The sequence below is a fragment of the Mastigoproctus giganteus genome, chromosome 2 (genome assembly GCF_048544385.1).
Source record: "Mastigoproctus giganteus isolate SK-2022 chromosome 2, ASM4854438v1, whole genome shotgun sequence".
Taxonomy (NCBI): domain Eukaryota; kingdom Metazoa; phylum Arthropoda; class Arachnida; order Uropygi; family Thelyphonidae; genus Mastigoproctus; species Mastigoproctus giganteus.
Genome location: NC_143576.1, coordinates 30,769,936 through 30,785,522, shown reverse-complemented (window position 1 = coordinate 30,785,522; position 15,587 = coordinate 30,769,936). Strand labels below are relative to the sequence as shown.

At 34.8% G+C, this 15,587-nt stretch overlaps 1 protein-coding gene across 1 annotated transcript in view; it reads right to left on the bottom strand.

Moving 5' to 3' along the window:
• The window catches only part of ClpX (Caseinolytic protease chaperone subunit), a 187,148-nt gene that overhangs the window by 110,134 nt on the left and 61,427 nt on the right, over positions 1-15,587 (bottom strand). Inside the window, exons 5-6 of the mRNA XM_090390403.1 lie at positions 13,766-13,940; positions 7,974-8,156 (exon numbers count right to left, since the gene is read on the bottom strand). Coding sequence (XP_090246529.1) covers positions 7,974-8,156; positions 13,766-13,940 — 358 coding nt within the window. The remainder of the gene's footprint in view (positions 1-7,973; positions 8,157-13,765; positions 13,941-15,587) is intronic.

Sequence of the window (15,587 nt, the reverse complement as noted above, 5' to 3'; positions counted from 1 at the left end):
CAGTTCTTGGCCGGGGAGTGCAAAAGCTGACATTGGAAAGACATGCCGAGAGCAGTGATGTTTTAAATTAACCGAAAAGTAATGCTAGGGAAACAAGCTTAAATAACATTAGAGGATCAGGGTAATAAACAACTCATCTTAACTATGTGTGTAATCTCAAGAGTGTTGTCAATAAACAAACAAGTTTGAACTTCTGGTAATGACAGCTAATTCTGCTATGATAATACTAACACGGAGCTAGTTATTTTCAGTGACTCTATTGTCATGGAACGGGAAATATATTGTGCAGAGAGGATAGGTGGAATAGAACCAGGGTATGTCTGCCAGGGGCAAAAGTTAATGATGTAGAGCAGATATCTTTTAAGGGGACAAAGGGTGATATTGTTGGCACTAATGGCATTTAGAGTAGGGAAATCTGCAGACTTACTTAACAAGCGAGGCGCCTCCGTAGCCAGGTGGGAAGGAGCAGCAGTGCGTAGCACACGTTTCTTGATTAGACCGGAGTTCGAGCCCGTCACCACCAAATACGGCAGATGCGGAAAGGTCCGGGAATGACCACCGCATATCCCGGAGCAATATGGTCTTAGTTGCTAATGCTCCTAAAAACCAAATAACAACAACAACAACTTAACAAGTACAGGTCAATATTGAAAAAAGTAGCGAGTTAGGGTTAAATTTGAGTGTCTGCTCTTCACAACAGGAGGGAGTATATGATGAGAGTCTTGTCAATCAAATCAGCCCTGGAGAGAATGTGCAAGGCTCATGGAGTGAAATTTTGCTGTTATTTGGTTTTTAGGAGCATTAGCAACTAAGGCCATATTGCTCCAGGATATGCCGCGGTCATTCCCTGACCTTTCCGCATTCTCCGTATTTGGTGGTGACGGGCTCGAACCCCGGTCTAATCAAGAAACATGTGCTACGCACTGCTGCTCCTTCCCACCTGGCTACGGAGGCGCCTGCAAGGCTCATGGGGTAGAATTTTTCTCAGCATGATCTGTGCTTGTTAACAGGAGAGATTGTTTCTACAGGGATGGTATACACTTAAATAGAAAGGGTGCAAGAATATTTATTGATGCTATCGATGCAGTGTTAGATAGAGGTGAAAGTGATTCTTGCACTGCTTCTACTGGAATGAACAGCAGCCTGGAATGTGAGGGGATGGAGATTTCAAGGACTGGTGGGAGTCATCATGGAACAAGTAAATACATGGGTTGTGTTAGAGTAACTAAGAGTAAGAATAGGTGCATGTATGCTTGCATGTACACCAATGCTAGGAGTTTAGTAAATAAATTTGAGATGGTGGTGAAGACATCAAAGAGAGATATCGTTGGGATATCAGAGACGTGGTGCCACTCAGATATAAGGAATGCAGAATTGGAATTTGGGGAGTACAATGAAACAACAAACAGTTTCATTGTTTGTTGAAAGTACAAACAGATAGGATAGGAAGGATTATGCTGTTAGTTAAGAAACAAATAAAATCTAAGGAAGTACATCCAGTTGATATGGGTGGACAGTGCAATGTTGAGTCAGTTTGGTATGACATAAGCACTGGGAAAGCAAAATTGAGGGAAGGAGTGTTATAAGCCTAATGACACTGATGAGTACAATGAACAACTGTACAGAGAAATAGTGGGCCAGTAAATCAGATTGTCTTATAATTGTGGATTTTAACTTCACAGATATTGACATGGAAGTTGTGGGTTGGTCATTCACACACTAGCAAGGCTTTTGTGGATTTATTGGATGACTATTTTCTACAGCAGCATGTTCAAGAGCCAACTAGAGAGAGCAATACTCTTAAATAAATAAATTCTTTATTGTTAATAAGTACAGGACATGTACTAGAGACAATAATACTCAACACGGCGACATGGCCAGGAGTTTTACATTATAAATGAAATTATAAATGAATTTAATTGGCAAAAAAAAAAAAAAACCGTTAATCTGATTATCAGCAATTATTCTTCAGGCATTAAGAATCTGCAGTTAAAGGAATCACTAGGTGGCAGTGATCATAGTGTGCTGACATGGGATTTACTCAAAGATGTAATTACCATCAGGGATAAAGGGAAGAGATTTTGCTTTCATAAAGGTAACTACAGTGGTCTCAGACAGTTTTTAAATTCTATATAATGGGACCACTGATGATGTTCCAACAGCAAATTTTAAATGTGAGGCATTCAAGGAATTATTCTTGGAAGCTACTAGGCTTTCCATACCAACTAAGAACTTCTGGTCAAGGTTTAAGTCTAAATGAATGTCAGATGAACTAATGAGATTTGTGGCAGAGAAGAAAAATGCACGGGATACATATAAATTATCAGGTGACACAGAAGACTACGGTAGACATAAGCTAGTCCATAGCAAGTCACAAAGCAGGTTAGGCAAGCGAAGACTGATCAAGAGAAATCTTTGGCAAAGGATGCAAAAAAAAAAAAAAAAAACAGCAAAGACTTCTTTACTTATGTAAACTCTAGAAGGAAGGGGGATTAATCAGATTGGTCCACTTGATATCAATGGTTTGATTATTGATGATCCTGATGAGGTTGCTGACAAATTGAATGAGTATTTTGCATCTACATTCACAAATGAGGAATGTCTGTAGGGAAGTGGAGGCCAGAAGCTCAAACTCTAGCAGAGAGAAATGATTTTGTAATAACTGAGAGCAAAGTGGAGGAGAAATTGTTGAAGCTGAACATAAGAAAGGCACCTGGGGCAGATGGGATCTATCCAGTTATAATAAAGGAGGCAACAAAGGAAGTAATCAATCCCTTAGCCATAACTATGAAAGCTTCTTTGGACTTGGGAGAGGTCCCCATGGACTGGAGATGTGCAAATGTATCCCCAATTCACTAAGGGGGATCAAAAGGCGACACGAGTAATTACAGACCTGTTCTGGGGAAAATAATGGAGTCACTGTTAAAGAAGCACTGCAGGATCATCTAGATAAGACTGCAGTTATAGTTCAGACACAGCATGTGTTTTTTAAGGGGAAGTCTTGTCTGAAAAATTTAATTGGATACTATGATGTGGCCACAAAGGAACTGGATGCAAAAAATAATTTTGATATCATATACAAGCACTCCTCAACTTACATGCTTAATCGTTTTTTTCATGTACGTAAGTCCAACTTCAATCTTGTAGATACAAAATACATGTACAGTACAGTACAACGCACCGAGATTATAACTGCCAACAAACTTCATCGTGTACGGCATTTTACGATTTGTAATTGAGTTAAATGAGACTGAAAAACATACAATGAATAATAATGTATAGTACAGTATTTATTTAAACTAATTTAATCTAAATAAGATACGTTATTTAATTTAATCTATAATCAAATCACTTTACAATGGACTCTCCAAAATAAAATAGCATTCACTATACGATATGTATAAGCGCCGGTCATTGTGGTCAGGTTTGCGAACTGAATTTTAATTGTATTAATCAGCTATTCTAATAATCAAAAATAGGAGAAATATTATCCTCAGGCTATAAAAGTAAAGAAATAGAGCACAAATTTACACTTTACTTTCTCCAATTAACAAAATTAAATGATGCATGAAAATTAGAAGAATATTTCCCATAGGTTAGCAAAATAAATATAAATTTACACTTACATACATAGCTTAATTAATAGTGTAACTAATTGATATTTCTGTTCACTGACTTTTTTTTTTTTTTATTGTAAAATTGAAAACAGTAAGAAAATAAGCAATCAATAACAGAGAACAGCACACACAAATTGCAACTAACATGATACGTGCAAGTGAGATACGGAGTAACAACTTTATGAAGCTCAAAAAAATAGGAATGAAGAGGAATTCTGAAGATTTATTTATGTTTTTTATATGATTGAAGATTTCAAGTGAAGGGGAAACACATTTCACCATAATAACATAAAATTTCACGAATTCCAGCCATTGGTATCATCGCAAATGCAATAAGATCGAATTTGCTATCCGTTTATAATTACATCGCACTTACAGAAAAGCCAAATAAACCAGAAACTGCTAATTGTTTTTATTGTTTTATGGTAGTGACCTCCAAAAATCTGCTTTAGAAAAATATCACTAAAGTGTTCAAAATTGATTTTATAACAGAACATAGCAACAGCTTTGTGCTTTGTATGTATCTGCGAGTTGTACATAAGTCGTTTATATGTAAGTAGAGTGCCTGTACTTAGATTCTAGGAAAGCTTTTGATATTGTTGCACATGGAAGACTACTGTACAAATTGGAGCAGTATGGTATTAAGGGCAAGTTGCTACAATGGATAAAAGGATGGTTGAGTGGGAGAAGACAGAGTGGGAATCAATGGATACTGCTCTTCGTGGACTAATGTTATTAGTGGAGTTGTTTTGTATATTTATCAATGATACTGATGAAGATATATCAAGCTTATTGTCCAAGTTTGCATATGATACAATGGTTGCCAGGGTCGTTAATGATAGCACACTACTACAACAGGATCTAGAAAAGTTGAGCAGATGGGCTGAGAGGTGACAACTGAAGTTTAACATTGCCAATGTAAAGTACTGCATAAGGGAAGCAGTAACCCCAGAGTAACATATCAACTGTGTGGTACTACACTGACAATGATAGAGAATGAAAAGGACGTGGGGGTAATTGTGCAGGCAGATATGAAGTTTTCTTAGCAGTGCAGACAGTCTGCAAGAGTAGCTCATGGTGTTTAGTCAATGATATACAGGAATTTTGCTAGCAAGGATAAGGAGATGTTTATCCTCTTGTATAAGACAATGGTCAGGCCAAACCTTGAGTACCGCATACAGGTCTGGAGGCCTCATTTTAGGAAGGATATAGAGCTGCTGGAACAAGTACAGAGAAGGGCAATGAGATTGGTGAATGGAACAAATGTTTGCTGTTACCAAGAAAGGCTTAAATTCTGTAAATAGTTGTGTCTGGAGACTAGGCTCCTGTAAGGTGATCTGATTAAGGTGTATAAGGCTTGAGCAAGCCTTATACACCTCCCATGAGTCCAAGGTTGTAATGGTTTGAGCAAGCTCAGTGCTGATGGGATTATTCTTGCTCAGATTACTCACCTGAAGGGACATAAATTCAAAATGAGGAAAGACAATTGTAGAATAGATGCACAGAAATTTTCCTTTAGCCAGCGGGTTGTTGATAGTTGGAACAAAATTCTATCTGTTATAGTGGAGGTCGACAACTTAAATAAGTTCAAGGCAGAACTAGACAAGCATGAAGTAAATGGATGGGTGAAATGTGAAGGCTTTTTTATTTGCTTGCTTTTTTGCATCATGTGTCTCTACTAATGCAAATGCTAACAAAACCTTTTAGTGTAACAAGTGAAAACAATGAATTTCACTAAGGCATGTATAATGTATTCAGAGACTTGTATATTAATGACCTTCTTCCGCTGACTGGAAATCCTATCCATAGTTTTGTTGATGATAGCACATTGTATTGCAGCTTCCAGTTCGAGAAACCTTGCTCTGCACAAACAGCTTCAACTTCTGAAATATTAACACCAATACCTTAAATTTGGCCTCCATAGCCAAGTGGTCGGGAGCAGGAGTGCAGTAGCACATGCTCTTTGAGTAGACTGAGGTTCAAGCCCCCTGACTGCTAAATACAGTCGACCTGCCAACCCACACTGGACCAGTGTGGCAGATTATGATCCATTTCCCTCAACATGAATCGCTGAGAAGGCTTCCATCCTGAAGTGGGTTTATAATGGCTGCAGTTTACCTTTTTACCTTAAAGTCTGATCTCCAGGTAATTCTCCAATAGGAAAAAGATAACTTAGTTAACTATCTCATATCTCATTACAGATTACCCTGACTTCTAATCTCTCATGGCATAAGCACATCATAAATGTTGCTTCCTCTGCATCTAAAAAACTGGGTTTTCTCTTTTGCTCTTGGCATTACTTTTTTCTAAACAACTATTCACTCTGTACAAATTTCAAATTTGCCCACACACACACACACACACACACACACTTTCTACTACATGCCTTTTAAATACTTCCATGGGCATTGTTCTTCTGAAGGTTCTGCAACTCCTTCCGTCTCTTCCAAACCTTTCCATAAACATGCTGCAACCAGTCAGCATCCATTTACTGTCAAACTGAAAACTCAAAGAAAACCAGCTTTTCTTCTTCCTCATTTATCCTTTCAACTTCAGCTTTCTGGAACAACCTTCCTTCACATATATTCCCTGAAAATTACAATCTACAGAAATTCAACTCTAATGTCAACAAGTGTCTTCCCAACTTCCCTTCAATGCACACATGATACACTAAGTACTACAGATTCTAATACCTTTCATGTTTTGGGTTTGCATAAAAAAAAAAAAAATAAATAAATAAAGCTATGAAATACACCTATTTTTTCCATTTTTTCTATGGACTGCATGCTTTCGTTATGCTTGGTTCCTCATTTCCCACACTTGAAATTGAAAAACGACATCATAGTACACACAAGGCAAACCTGTTACTTTTTTTCAGATGTTACAATACAATACATGGAAAATCTTGTTATATATCTCTTATTATATATAAATTTTTTCATTGCATTTCTTTGGCATCTTACTGAAAAATATTGTTCTTTAGCTTTGCACCACACAAGTACTGTAAAATTATTATCCTGCATTTCTATTTTGCAATGCAAACTAGCAGCACTTGACGGCCAATTCATTAACAATTTTTTTTTTTTTTAAATTGCAATTTTAAAGTAATTTATCATCTTTTTAGCAGAAAGTAAAAGACAGAAAAACTGAGTTTTTGCAAAAAAAAAAGATGGTGAAACTCTGTTCCCAAGTGTATTACAATGTTGAGACAGAGAAGGGGTAAAATCATAAAAGAGATCGCCATCATAAATCCAGTGAGTTGGCAGCTATGCACACATGCATATCTACTAGGAAATCATAAATTCAACTATGAGTTTTCTGTGTCAGTGAATTCTAAATACTTAGGAAAAAATATCTCTAGAACTGATTGTCAGCGATTCACTAAGCACTGCCTATTAAATGACATAGGAGTGAGACAATATGATCTGACAGAACTGTGGAAAGAGAGCAGTAGTGAAAATGAGACTAACAGTAATGAGAGTGGCAGTACTGAACTGAATAGAAGTTAAAATGATTAAATTTATCTTATCTCGAAAGAGACAAACAAAATTGATTATGCTGCATAAATTCCTCTAACCAATTAGATACTTTTATTCAAAATGTAATTTTATTTTCTAACATATCATTTTATTTTAAAAAAAAAAAGGAAATACAACTGCTAATGGGTTGTTTGTTTGTTTGGGGATTTATTAGGCGCATCAGCATCTGTGGCCATAGTGCGCCACTGCTAACACACATTTACCACAGTCACTTTGATAAATCCTGAAATGTGTACATTACAGTATCGATTTCATTTCTACTTGACACAGAGTACCCATTTCCTCAACTTGATTACAGCTCTGAACGAGTACGGTCTTCTTTAGACTCTCCATAAAGAATGTTTCATCACTTAACAAAGAAAACATTAGCTGGTAATCCTAGCTTTGGAACGTCTGGATGGAATACACATAGCACGTGGGAAATGCTAGTTGTGTTATAATGGTAAGGCTTTGCTATGTAATCAGATATGTTCTTGTTTTATGTTACATAAGTACTCAGCTGCCCTACCCAACTTCTTTTAATTTTGTCTTGTAATATAACTGCTTTAAAGCCATGACAGTTCCTAAACACTTGCCCCCAGTTGCTATTAACAGACTAAGCTAGGAGTTAGGGGGTGACACATACCCAATAAATTACGTAGAAAAATTTGACTTCTACTTAAATCATTTCCCTTAATAATCATAAAAGTGAAATATACTATGAGAAGAAAATAAAGTGCTGACTAATAAATATTTATAAATTACTTGATTAATATCTAATTAGATCAATTTAATACTGAAGATTAATATCAAAATTAACATTAATACTGGAGCCTACCTGATCCAGTAGGTCCTAAGAGAAGTATATTACTTTTCTCTAAATGCAGTTCATGGCTTTTAGCACTTAGAAGATCAGAACCCCTACTATGGCAGCCATCAGAATCTTGAGGGAGCTGTTGTTGTTGATAGAAACTAACTCCTAAAGCATTACTATGAGAGATTCCTGAGATATGGAGAAGATCTGTAAAATAATTTTTAAAATCACAGATATCAGTGAAAAACATTTAATGAGAAACTATGAAATATAGGTAACTTCTGGTTCTAAATGTACTTGGTATAAAAATGTAAGAATGCTTTACAGGTCCAATTTTAATATCAAGGACTTTAGTCAGAGTTGCAACTGACAATCACTTGACACATAAGCAGTCTGAATAGCCTTGTTTTTGCAGGTTGACATGAAACATCATTTGTTTTTCCTACAGCAAAATCTTATATATCACTTAGATGATACAGGTAATTTAGACTCAATATAGCAAAATGGTTAAGTGTCAGGGTGCAATAGCACACACATTTGATAGGTTGTGGTTCATGCCCGTATGACTGCTAAATACAGTTAACAATTGTACTCATTGTCAGAAAGATTTAGACTCAATATAGCAAAATGGTTAAGTGTCAGGGTGCAATAGCACACACATTTGATAGGTTGTGGTTCATGCCCGTATGACTGCTAAATACAGTTAACAATTGTACTCATTGTCAGAAAGATTAATACTCCTGCATGACCTAGCAGTCATGCAGGAGTATAAATGGAACTTCTTTTAATTAAACTTCTCTGGAAGTTTATAATTAATTATTTTGGCATGATCCCAAGTCAGAACCTAGTGATCATGCCAAAGTACAGACAAGAATATGTATAATATTAAGTGCTAAACATGTCCTACATAAATTATGGCACCATCACATAAAGATGTGACCTCTGAGGGGCAAAAGGAAACTCTTGTGGATTAGGACTCTAAAGTAAGTTGGTTAGTTATATCATTCCTTTGGCTTTGGAATTGTAAATGCTTTTATTTTTGCACAAAAGGTAAAAAAATTCCTCAAACTTTCTTATTCGTAATAAGAAACATTTCCTACTAAGCCTCAAACTTGGTTGCAATCCATTCAAGATTTGAAAATTAAAATGATGCAGAAAACACCACCTCTTTTTTTGAAAAGACACTGCTGTTGTTAATACCCACCATTTTTTTCGAAACACACTCCTCTTGTTGGTAAGTTAACCCTTGTGAAGTCTGGGTGGTCATCAAAATTTTCTTAAAGGCCACAGCAAGAGCACGTGGTATCCCACTTTTTGCCTTCTGCATCCACTTCCAACTTTGGAAATGGATGTAGGATATTTTTCGAATTCTAAATGGATCATGTGTTCTGATCTGTCACTTAAAACTTCTCAATTGCCTCATGCTTTCTAAAGATTGTATGCTATATTCTTTATATTTGCCAAGGAGTTATTGTTTCTCCTGTAATTACTAATTCCCACAAATATTGTCATATGTAGCTTCCCTGTCACTCATCTCAAAGTGATTAAGCAGGAAGATTATGACACCAGTAATTTGCTAAGAAACCAATATATTCTCTCTCTCTCTCTCTCTCTCTCTCTCTCTCACACAATTTAACATACATTGATTTCACCAGCAGCTGTATCAAAACCTTTTCTGCAAAATGTGTCTTTCTTAAATCACACAAATTAGAAGTTAATTTGATAACTAAGCAAACTTCCTGTCTTTCCTTAAGATTTTTTTTTTTTTTTTATTCTATGAGACAGTGCCTTGTCTGTGAAACAATATATTTCAAATTTCATACTGATATAGTGTAAACAATGCAGAGCATGCTGTTAGGAAAGAGCAGAAATTGGATTTCACAATAATAGTGGCACAAAACTTTCATCTATGTTAACATTTTGACAATACATCACAGGTCAATAAAATGAATGTCTTTTGCAAATGCGATCTTTTTCATTCCTTGAATAGTAGGCAATAAAAATTTGACAATTCTTTTAACAAACAATGATTCAGCATCACCTCAAAATATAAACATAACATCAGTCAGCCAAATGTTTCTCCTTCTCAATTTGTATTATTATTTTTAATATTTCTTGTCAATAGTAATTTAACTAAAACATTCTTCACGAATAATATCAAAAGAGAGGATTAAAAATATTCACTACAGTACAAAAATATATAGTTTCTTCGCTTATCCCACAAATGGACAAGACTAATTCCTACTTGCTACTACACAAAAAAAGAAAGTACCCCATTGTCTAACTGGGTTTCTTAATAGATAAATGGTAAATATAAAGTAAGATTAAAACAATGCTTATTCTGTGATCTTGAATTAGCATTAACAGAGGCAAGCTTATACAGCATCAGCCAAAAAAAAAAAAAAATTCACACATCCATTTGCTCTAAAAGTTTGTCCAGTTCTTCCTTGAGTTTATTTAAGCTATCAACTTCCACGACAGATGGAAGTTTGTTCCAGCAATCAACTACCCACTGGCTAAAGGCAAATTTCCGCACATCTATTCTACAACTGTCTTTCCTCGGTTTCAATTTATGCCCCCTCAGATTTATAATCTGAGAAAGAAGCCAATCAGCATTGAGCCTGCTGAAACCATTCAAGGCCTTATACACCTCAATCAGATCACCTTGCAGGGCCTAGTCTCTAGATGCTGCAAATTGCAGAACTTAAGCCTTTCTTAGTAAGAGGACCCCTTCGTTCCTCTCACCAATCTTGTTGCCCTTCTCTGTACTCATTTTAGCAACTCTATATCCTTCCTAAAATGAGGTCTCCAGACCAGTATGCAAGGCAGGGCCTAACCGTTGCCTTACACAAAGGGATAATCACCTCCTTATCCCTACTAGCAAAATTCCTGTATATCGACAATACCCCCATGACCTGCTCTGGCAGCCTGTCTGCACTGCTCAGAAAACTTCATATCAGACTGCATAATTATCCCCAGGTCTTTTTCATTCTCTACCACCCTGATTCTACATCTATTCTATTCTACAACTGTCACCTTGAGTGTAATCTACAACCCCAGAGAAACTTAACCGCACAGTTCGTAAGTTTCTACCCCATTTATTTAATAAAAGTAAAAAATTAAATAAATTAATAAATAAAATTATTTATAAAGAATTAAATTAATTAAATAAGAATTTATTTAATAAAAGTAAAAAATTAAACTGAAAAACTTAAATTTAATTTTAGGTTTAACTCTTCTGGTCAGAAGAGTTAAACCTAAAATTTACAATAAAAAACAATTTATGACAGATTAAGCTCAATTAGTGGTGCAATGAATAATTTGGTATATACATCCTGAAATTCAAGGATGATAATATCACATATCATCCATTGTAGGAATTAGTGTTCTTTAAACCACTTACATATGTTCATAACCAAGTTTGCAGACCACACTTTATGCACTATCTTATTCTTCAAAATTCACTTATTGGAGTCACAGTCTAAACAAAATATTGTTAACTTTCATCAATTTTTTTTGTCATACAAGGTAAAATCAGAAAGTTCCAGGCCTGAATTTATTAAAAATATCTGAACATCAAATAAGATGTATTTCATTTTTGTAACCTAAAATAGCCAAAATTTTTTACAGTAGGTGGCATCTTGGTTGCACTTGCTCAAAGGCTTATTTTTATCTGTTGCTGATGGTAATTTCTTACTATTTTTTTAGAATGCTGCATTTTGAACAAGGATCTATAAAATTCTGTTTTTTGTTAAAGAAATCAATCTCAGAGACCACTAAAATGATTGCTGAGCAAATGAGACGAAGATTTATTTGAATGGTACAAGTACTTCAAGGACTGATGTGGCTTCACTGAGAATGATGCAAGGTTTGAGACATAGACAAATGAGTTCATCTCCTACACTAGAAGCTCATCGCCCTAATAAGATTGAAAACATTTCCTCTAAAGTTAGAATATCATATCTGATATTTAGATGAAATTCCCATATTATAATATTGATTTTTAAATTTAAAATTCTGATATTTACATATTAAACATGAAAATATTATGCAACTCCTTTGTTCAAGTTTTTAATGGATAATCAGAGAGGAACAAAAAATGAACTTTCAAAAGCCAATTAAAAGTTCTGATCATAATCCAGGATTTCTAAAAATAACAGTGATATTTGTTTAGGAAATAAAACATAGTGTTATCTTTGCAACCTGCAGACAAAAATGTCAATCTCTAAATGCAAGCCTTCCATGGGAAAAAAATAATAAAATAAATCTAAAAAATTGGTATGAACACAATGTTAAATTTATGGTAGAATTATTTTTTGATTATAGAGGCATAATTCATTATGAATTTATATGAGAATATCATTCTGTTAATAAGACTAACAAAGAGTTATTACTCTGTTAATAAGACTAACAAAGTTCTGGAATCATCAATAAAAACTTGATTTCAAGACTTAGCTCAATTACAACTATTCCTTCAAAATAATTTTCTTGAGTAGCAATGTACTATTCCCATTGCCTTTTCCACTTTTGGAAGCACTGTTCAAATGATATTTGTTAATCACTCTTAGTTCATTAGTCATATTCTTAATGATTATTGCATCCACTGTTTGAAATTTTCTTCTTTTTAGGATCATTTTTATTTAGGCAATAACAAAAAATTTGGAGGGGAGGCATACTGGTGGAGAGCATTCTTTAGTTGGGTCAACATGGAGTGCTACCATACAGCTGCCATATTATTGTTATGTCTCATTTATTACTTGCCATTGTGTTATCATCGCAAGTTGGCAAGTGATATCACCACGAGTGCCTTTTTTTGTGTGGTTGTCAGTCAGATGGTGAGGTAACCATCTGCTGCAGACTTTCCAGTACCCTAGATGCTTGTGCACATGTATCATATAGTTCCATATGAAAAGTGAAATCTCTACTCTAATTGCACAAAACATAGATGTCTGCCTGCCTGCACTGCTGCATCAACAGCTTTGATATTTGGATAAAGTGGACAGATGGGCACTCCTGTTGTCTACTATGCTGTTCCAACTATTAGCAAACTTAGAGCACCACTTCCTCATATATTGTACTGACATGACAAAATAAACAGTCCTCTAGTTAACTTACTTCTTAACCTCCCTTCATAGCTATGGTTGTTTTCAAGAGGTTCATTTGGTTATAAAATGGGTTCTATTACATACCTTATGAAATCTTGATCTTGATATCAGATAAAAAATAAAGCATAAATGAAGAAATAGAGTGTGATCTCTCCATATAACCTGAATATAGTTTAAATATTGAACCCAAACTGAGGTAAATTGGATATTACATTATAGAGATAGCAAAAAAAAAAAAAAAAAGAAACAAAGAGAGACACAAATCAACAAAATAATTCAACTTTGAAATATTTTTACCTTAGAATTAGTAAGCATAACACCAGTTATGCATACTAACTCTAAGATACAAATTTTGCGATTTTGGCTACCATAAGGAGAATAGATAAAACTGACAGATTTACAAATGCTGGAAAAGAAGCAAATTTTGCTGAAGCAAAAGGGAATAGGACATGGGTCCATTTAAAGAAACTGTGTAAATATCAGTAATAATAAAATATACTATCCCTTTGTAGTATATTTTATACTACCCCTTTGTAACTTCAACCACTTCTTCATCTAATGCGTGTTTGGACACAAGAATTAATAAAACAAATGCAACTGGAATTTTAAAACTGTATTCATGATGAATCTAACTTCTTATAAGAAGTGGGGAGGAAATTTCTGATTACCTCAAGTTTTCAATTTCAGGCCTAATTTTCAAGAACAACTTACCACGTGGTATAAAACCATGTGCCTGACTTTCTATCATAGTATTCTCAGACCTTTTAGTAGAACTGCTGTTTGGCATGTTGTTATAAATTCTCTTGTAGTGATTATAGACTGCCACTGAAAGCACTTTTTTGGCATGGTTTTGACCAACAACATGTTTATCCAAATACTCAAATATCTAAATGGGAGGGGGAAAATAGAATAGAGTCCATCAATACCATAATTTAAGTCACTTAATTACATAACTCAGTAAATCAAACCAAAGCTCAGATTAATCATACAAAATGCAAAAATTAAAACTGAAAATACAAAAATTAAAACTGAAAACGCAAAAGTAAAACTGAAATAATGTTTATACATAAAATTAAATACCAAACTAGGTGATCAATGAAGTGCAAGTTCAGTGAGAAATGAAACTAAATTACAAAGTTTGGGAACGTGTGGCAGACTAGTCAGTCAACAAAATGGAAAGATTTTCTAATGTAAAAATAATCAGAGGAACATACTAGAATGACTCATAATTTATTTATTTTTTTGACGGAAGGAAAAGGGGAAACTGAAAAATCATTTTTAACCAAAACAGCGAAGAGTTTTTTTAGCCTTATATATGCAGTGTTGAATATAAATGCATAAGAGCCAATGCATTAAAACCATTAAAGAGACTTACTTATAAAAATAAAAAGAATTAACGTTTATGAGATCCATTTAAAAAGTATCTGGAATATGTCCATTGTTGAGAGTGCACCGCAAAAAAAACACTTGTTTTATCCATACTTCCATGCAGTAAGCTATTCACTCACTTATGGCTGTCTGCCCTTGTCAGCTAATAGTTTCCCCTCTCACATTCCAAAATGTCGGGGTGCACTCAACAACAGGTGCATGTTAAATTTTGAAACCAAAAGGTGAAACATTTGATCTCTAAATGTATGTGAGGACTCCGAAATGGATCGATACAAGTTTGACTACCCCCAACCCAAAAAAGAAAAGCAAGTACAGCAAGAGAGAAAAAAAAAGCCATGTTGGCTAACATTGTTTTTTTTTTTATTGTGAAGGTGTTACCTACCATCATGAACACACTCCAGAGAGAGAGAGAAACAATAAAGTGCATCTCGATCTCTAAGGTTCAGACTTCATGGTGCCATTCCAAGAAAAAGACTGGAAAAGTGGAACTTCAACAACTGACTACTTCACTACAATAATGCACAGTCTCATTCACTGCTACTTGAACAGTTTTTTGGACAAATACAAAATCACTCATCCAGCAATCCCTAATTCATCAGATATAGCTTCATCCGACTGGTTTTAGTTTCCTAGACTGACAAAACACTGAAAGGATGTTTATTTTAAGATATACCAACAATAAAGAGTTAATACAAACAATCTCAATCTCATCTGGCAATTCTGAAAATGATTTTCCAGAAGTGCTTCCAAGAGTGCAAAAATTAATCGGACTACATGCATTGCCTCAGAAATATATTATTTCAAAGGGGGATTAAATTACCCATTCTCCCTGTAAGTATGCTTACTGTGACTATATTGTAGCAATACAGATACTTTTTGAACAGACCTCTTTTTTTTTTTTATCTTGTTCCTCCAACATGTGCAAATATATTAAGATTACAAAGGTTTATACACAAATTATTTTAAAGTAGTTTCATCTCTCTCTCTCTCTCTCTCTCTCTCACATTATATACAGGTAGTCATCGACTTACGACCTATGCGCTTTACGACTGATCGACTTACGACTGCATCTCGCACCGCGTTTCAGTCTGAACTGAGCATACATACAAGATTGTTGCTATGAAGAATGCTATACACACAATCA